A 7,486-nucleotide genomic window follows, 5' to 3' on the forward strand; every position below is an offset into this window, starting at 1 on the left:
CTGGAGACTGATTTGTCTACCGGAATAAAACCTTAGGAATTGATCTGTATATTAATTTTCCTTAGGGACTAAAATGTCCGATTCTAAAATCCTTGGGGACTGATTTGGGTAATTACTTATTATAATTTTATCCTTTCAAATGTTTTAAAATTTCTCTCTATCCTCACCAGCCACATCTTGATCACCAATTTCTTCCTTATTAGAGGAAAATTAAATGTTAATGAGAAATATATTTATGTGCCTTAACAATTAAACACGCTACATATATTTATGTACATCTATCTCTTTATATATCATGTTATGAGGAATGATAGGGACCAGCAACTTTTGTGATTTGTAGCCATCAAATAGCCATCAATGATGGTTTTAATGGTGTGAGATTGGTGTAAAATTTCATCCAATGGCTCACTTTTCTTTGCTGGTTACATGCTGGCCAGAATTTAACAAAGTTGCTGGCCCCTAGACTTTTCCTCATGTTATTGTTATGAGACAATGACAAAACAGTGAAAAACCGCTGTGTACGGAAATACAAAATTGATTTTTCTTAAATGAATGATACAAATATGGATTGGCTCAAAATGGCAACTCATAATCAAACTACATCGTTATGGACTACTATGTACAATGATTGGATCTTCTCACAACAGTGACGGTACTGAACGCACAAGTCGAGCACATTTTTAATCGTTACACCTGCCTGAACTTTATAGTGTATTTGGATGACAAGTGAATTAGATTCCTTGTTCAGTTGCACCTTCTGAAGTACGTGATCGATTTCATTGCGCGGAAATCTTCCTTTGCAACTCTAGATTTGACATCCTCTCAGCCTCCAGTGCTCGTTCAAGCTTTTCATTAAATCATTAGATTAAAAAGTATTCAGCAGAAACCATATTAAGAAGGAAAAACACCAGCATGGACTATCTTCACATTGGATTGCTGTTTCATACCATCATCATGGGAGAGCCACCAGTTTGGTATCACCATTATTTTGACAAACTAGTGGCTAAAGAATATTAACTTATGGTATGCTAATGATGAATTCTATTATTGATATGGGCTTTCTTAGTGTTTAAGAATAATTTGGAGGTTACTTCATTAGCATATTGATTTATTAGGAACTAATTTATCAACACATTAATCAACGGAGTAACTTCTGAAAAGAAAATATAATATATCTTGGGGGCACTGGTGTAACTGGTGGTTTCAACCATATCATTTGTGATATCATATAATGATTATACAATTACAAATAGGATTTACCTTGGCAGCTCGAGTGCTCCATTCTGCTAAAATAGCCCGGAGTCTTTCATTCTCTTCTACATACTGTGTATGTTTATTGAGAGAATCAGTTAGCACCTTATGGTATCATTGACATGGTAATGTTTTTAAGGAAAAACTTCTAAGTTACCTGATTGTTAGTTGTACGAACATGTTGGATCTCTGACTCCCTCTCAGCAAGCACGGACCGCGCAAGCCTTAACTCAGATTGCACTTGGTTCATCTGTGTAAAATAAAAACTCCCAGTAAGGTACCATTTGTCTTGAAGAGATGAAAGAGAATGGTATCTAACGCATATTGTGACTAAAGTTTAGTCCTTAATCACTAATTCATCACTTCATTGTGTAAAACACAATAGGTATTAGCAAATCAATTTCGTTGAAAATCAACACAGAAAGTAAACTGTTCTTAGAAAATTTTGTAGCCAGATTTTGAATGCAAAATATTCAAATAATTCTCTTTTTGAGCCCATGGGATCTCACAATGAATTCTCATAGCAAGTTCTCCATCAAATTTAAAACAGCTTGACCTTAATAGGTATGCTTCACTTAAAACAGCTATTAGTTCACATAGGAGTTGTGCTGCTGCAAAGGTGGTTATGCTTAAAAGGAGGTTTGCTTGAAGATTGCTCTGACTTGGTTTGGCCCATGGCTGGAGATCTTGGTGTACTAGTTCTACACGGAGTGGAACATATTAATTTCTATATGGTGTATTAGGATGGTTGAGTGTAGAATGTTTGGTTTTTCTAACTCGTTTTGTGGTTGTTTGGATGTAGTAACTTCTTTTGTTGCTCTTTTTGAACCTTTCCCTCCTTACCCTTTTGGGCATTGGTAAGTTTAAATATAGAAACAATGTATGCTTAATCTTGTTAGAACCCATCAATAGAGTCAACGGCATCACTGAAGGTTCATTTGAAAACTTATCCAAAATTTATATTCACAGGAATGGGGTGCTCACATCAATGTGATTGCACTTAGTTGTCAACACTCAGACATTTAAAACTAACAGGCAGTAGTTACCTCTGCAGAAAGTGTCCGCAATTCCTGGTCACGAGCTGCTAATAGATGGGCAAGATCAACCTGCAACACAAGCAATTGTTTCCCAGGAAATAATTTAAGAGAAGAAAAAAGGTGTGATGAAGATGGAGCCACCAAATATATACATGACAATGATTTTAAGACAGTTTTCAACTGTCATTGCTCAATTCTTTAATAATAACACAATAAGTAGGGCTCCTAAAATAATGAGTCGTGCTTAACCTGAAAATGTTGGCACATCTGTTAAATCAGCTTGAACTTTCATATTCTATACTTAAGTTGGGTAGAGTTGAGTTAGACCATATTTTAATTATGTAAAACAACATCCGTCTGGTTACATTTGAATTGTATCCTAGCTCAACGTCTATCAAACCTAACATAATTCCCTGGACATAATGTATAAACTTGGCACATTGGATCTTAGATGTGAGCTGAACTCACCTAAAGAAAACAAGCTACTATTTTTTTTCAAGCCAAGCCTGATAAGTATATGTTACGTAAGCAAAGTTTTAGAACAGGCCTGGTTTAGCTAAACTTGGCTCATTGCATCCTTATGCAAACTAAACTCAACTCATTCATGTTCATGATTACCTGTGGTGTGCTTCGATCATCAGTTCGCTCATATTTCTTTAAGGACTCTTGCAACCGAAGAACCTGAAAGGGAAAATGTTGGTGGACAATACATGTTCTAGTTAGTGGAATTTAAAGACTACCCCTAAATGATAAAGAAGTGCCTTAAATCAACATAAAATAGATGTTTCAGACTGCATATACCTCCTCACTCAAGAAATGTAGATTCTCACGCTGATATTGTAGCAAAGCCATTTGCTGATCAGAGAGTCTACCATCATGGTACCTATTGCATCAAAGATGTACTAATGTTAGTGTCTAAACTTCGCAGATGTGATTTGCATCTGCATCCTTTGCATTATCAATGGAGTGCATAGAGGGTAGAACACTATGCATGGAGAAAAACTATATTTTGCTGATTGTGGTTTGAAAGTTCAACATGTATATTGAATAACAGAAATAAATTAATTAAGAAACTAGATTACAAAATGTTTGCCTTAGACCCTCCAAAGAACTTGATGGTTGAAGTGGTGAGTATAAGGACTTGAGAACATCAGGATGGGAGTTCAATGAATTATACTGATGGATGTAACCTGTTTGCAGCAAAAAACACAAAGAAAGGAAAGGATCAGGTGAAAATATTCCTATACAGCAATCGAAACTGCAAAGTGAGTTGAATTTAAGTAAAGCGTATTAATATAATATCTTTTCTAACTAATAATACAGATTTGTAGAGCGCAATACATCATTTCCCATCCTTTTTCAGTTTTTAACCAAAATGGGACTGTAGGGGATTTCATACATTCCAAAGCATAAGATATCCCTAGATATTTTATTCTTAAAAAAGAAAAAGAAAATGGAAAAAAAGAAGAAAAATGCTTGCATTGCATAGATTAATTTTGTATAATTCCATTCACCTCAGGCACATTTTTATAGTATTATCATCCAACAAGGAGCTGTTGCAAAAGCACCCAAAGGCTCCAGACATCCCTTTAATTTTTCCAAAATTTGCCAATTTTTATTTTGTTATTGTCTCCTTGCAAGAAACAAATTAGTACTTGCTCCCCTAGGATGGAATTTTGTTGCTCAACTCATCCCCTCAGCTTCACAATTCCCCCAAACTCCCCCTTTACTAAATAAATAAACCCTCTCTACACCAGAAAAGGGAAAAAGAACAAACCAGAAAGAACAAAGGAAAAATAAGGTAAAAACAAAAACACTTACCAATGTAAAGACTCATGAAACATCCAGCACATACTGCTTCAGCCACCATAATGATCCTGTAGAATTTTGAAGCAATCAAAGTAAGACATATAGGTGAACAGCTTAATTTCAGTCATGGCTTAGAGAACATAGCACAAAGGGAATAAGAATATACGATGTGCCAGACATGGAACAAGGACTTGGTTATAACAAATTTAGACATACATGATAATAAAGAAACGGTGGAGATTATACGGATAGTAAAACAAAATGTTTCAAAGAAATTATAATATTTGCTTTAGATCATTAGGTAAAATATCTTCTAGCAACCCATAATAACGTAAAGCTTGGTTATAAGAAGCTTAATAATGATTTTGGTAGATACTTCAAATGAATGCAGAAAAAAAGAAGATAATCAGTTGATCAGGTTGGCTATACCACTACAATAGTTAGTTTATTTTTATTTCTATCTATAAAATACATTTGATTTAATCTGATTTCATCTGGACGTAATCTGATTACTTGAACTAATCCTAAACGACCTTCAGGTTTAGCTTGGATTTATGGATTCATTGCATCAACTTGATCCAACTGAACAGGGGACAGCAAAAGATTTTTGAAAACCCCACATAATGTCTGCTGTCAACTGTCAACCAACTCTTCCTCCTGCTAAGCATAGCAGCTAGAAAATTCTGTAAATTGCTATATGCTAAAATTACCATATACTGATAAGACAATTCTTTATCATCATCCAAACAAAATAAAAAATTTAGATAAACAAGAAAAGAAGCAAAGGGAAAATGCTTCATTTTCTCATCAATCGAAGATCTTTGGCACTTTTACTGATAAGATTCAGGTTAAGGATATAGTCATAGTTGGAGCTAACATAATATTGCTGATATTGGATTTTCTATCTCAATATAATCTTATCCCTGTAAAAGTTCTAAACTAAATAATTATTGATGAGTATACCTCAATATTGCAGGGATTGACAAAAAGCCGGTGTAAGGTTTCCAGACTATAACAAGTAGCATAGCAGCAGTTCCTGAAATTTAAAAAAGTACAGGAATATATGTACATCATAATGGTAAACCTATAAATGAACTATCCTCAAATTTATAAATATATACCCATTCATGTGCATCCACCTAAACAGTTTAAGATTTCTACTTTGAGTTAATTCTTCACACATATATGTCAGTAGACACATATTAAGCATGATCTGAAAGTTTAAAAAAGCCTAGAAACCAAAATACATACCATATGCTGTAATTGAAAAGGGTATGCGAATAATGAATTTCAACTTCTGGCTGAAACTATAATAGCCCTGAAAATCATGTCAACCATAAAAACTACATAAGCAGTAAAACACCACTAAACATAACTCAAACCTTCAGAGATCTTGCAAAATTTATTTTGCTAATTCTTTCTTTATCTCAAGCTTTTGATGTTAACTCAGATTCCAGAGTCCTAGAAGTAAAACAGTTCCATTTTTTTTAAAAAAAAAAAAAACCAAAATATTCCAGGGCATGCTTGCAGACAATGAAATTAAGAAACTACTGTGATGGTAAAAAAATTTGCCATTGAAGAATTACCTGTAACCGTATCTTCTGCACTTGATAAACTAGATATTGTTGAAAGATACCTGAAACAGTAAAGTATGGCAAACCCAGTAAAACACTGCATTAAAAGATTGAATACAAATAGCTTAAGTATATCGTACTTAATAAAAATAAATTACGTATGTATCATATATGCTACACCCAATATTGCTAATTTTATACATCAGCACTTATGAACATGATAACAATGTAAACCTCCACAGCATTGTCTGTTTCCAGGATTTACAAAGTTCGACACAGTTATATTGTAAGTTCAAAGTAATTGCATGCTAATGCATATAAATTATTCATCATTGTATAAATATTTACACACTACCACATTAACAAGAAGATTAACTGGGACTGTGAATTTCAACGAATGTGTTAACAATAGTTGTATCCATTGGGGAGAAAAGGAAATACTAATGTTAAAGTAACAATACAAGTAGTCCAGTATATTGCTTTATTAACAAGAACAGAAACTATATATTTCTAATAAAACCAAATTAGAAAATACAAGGTACACCGAAATGGAAAAAAGATTTTGAAATTTTGGTGGGAGGGGAATGCATCAGGATTCTGATTTACTAGACTACTACTCTACAACCATTCACAAAACAGGAAATGTGCAGCACAGGTTCTTCTAACATTCTAACATGAGAGAATTGATGATTTAGAAACATTATTAGCAATTAACTTGCCACCTGAAAGCTAGAAAAATGTCAGTAGCTGACATTGAACTAACTAAAAGCAGGAGCATCGTTAGTCGTCAGATATCTATTTGAAGGCCACTTCAAATTTTGCTACATTTTTTCCCCAACAGAAAAACTTCATTTCGAGAATGAAACAAGAGCAATGCAAGGAAAAAACCTGTTAACAGCAAAAGAAGAACATCGCAACTACAAAGCACGGGAGAGATCACTTCTTGCTTGGGGCGAAAAATCCACTCAGTTCCTATGGCCAAGGTAGCATAACCTGCCTAAAATGTAAAGAAACAACAAGCCAACTCACTCAGTAATTTGAACAAACACAAGATATGCATAACAACTCAAACAACTTTTTCAATTCAACCAGAACATCAATGCCTGCCAAATCAATCAGCCAACAACCGATTAATTAAAACAAAGAACAGATTTGAACTTGCCAGTAACATGCAATAGAAAACACTGCCAAAAACCCTTGCAGGCTTGCGGTGAGCGAATAGGGGAGCTTCATGCAATATATCAAGGAACCTAAGAAACAAAAAAATAAGAAAAGAATCATTTATCATTGCCTAAAAATAACAACATAACGTGAAATTGAAGATAAAAGGGGTTAAGCTAAGTGAATCTGAACCAAATAAATTAGTTGTTACTGACATAGCGTTCTCCTCAGCCGAGGTGGCAGGGGGAGAAGCGTATCTCTCAGTCGCCATATTCTTTTCCGTTCAAGAATGCGATTGTTGTCGCTATTCATAGAATAGAGATTTCGATTGGATCGCCGTTACTCGCAGTGTTTGATATCACCGTACAGCAAAATTGAGTCAGATAGTCCGTCAGGCGCATTTTAGTATCCGATAACATAGAATAGCTAACATACACCAATGCTGTACACAATAAACACCTCACCTATGATGCACGGACACTGACGCGGACACGGACACGACACGACACGGGACACGTCGACACGCAAATTTTAAAATCTTATAAGACAGAGGACACGCATACATATAAAATATAAATTAATTTTTTAAATTATTTTTAATATTTTATTTTAATTATATTAAATATTTAAAATATTTTTTTATTTTATTAAATA

General features: G+C 34.2%; 1 protein-coding gene across 1 annotated transcript; it reads right to left on the reverse strand.

Moving 5' to 3' along the window:
• LOC107630466 lies at positions 520–7,249 on the reverse strand. The gene is made up of 14 exons (XM_016333602.2): positions 7,048–7,249; positions 6,834–6,921; positions 6,560–6,668; positions 5,684–5,733; positions 5,349–5,415; positions 5,061–5,133; positions 4,110–4,165; positions 3,382–3,478; positions 3,090–3,171; positions 2,907–2,969; positions 2,298–2,357; positions 1,409–1,501; positions 1,261–1,323; positions 520–845 (listed from the first exon to the last, which is right to left on the reverse strand). Exons 1-14 carry the CDS (start codon positions 7,101–7,103, stop codon positions 777–779), a joined length of 1,026 nt encoding a protein of 341 aa, XP_016189088.1. The 5' UTR covers positions 7,104–7,249; the 3' UTR covers positions 520–776.

This window comes from Arachis ipaensis, chromosome B03 (genome assembly GCF_000816755.2).
Source record: "Arachis ipaensis cultivar K30076 chromosome B03, Araip1.1, whole genome shotgun sequence".
NCBI classification, from domain to species: Eukaryota; Viridiplantae; Streptophyta; class Magnoliopsida; order Fabales; family Fabaceae; genus Arachis; species Arachis ipaensis.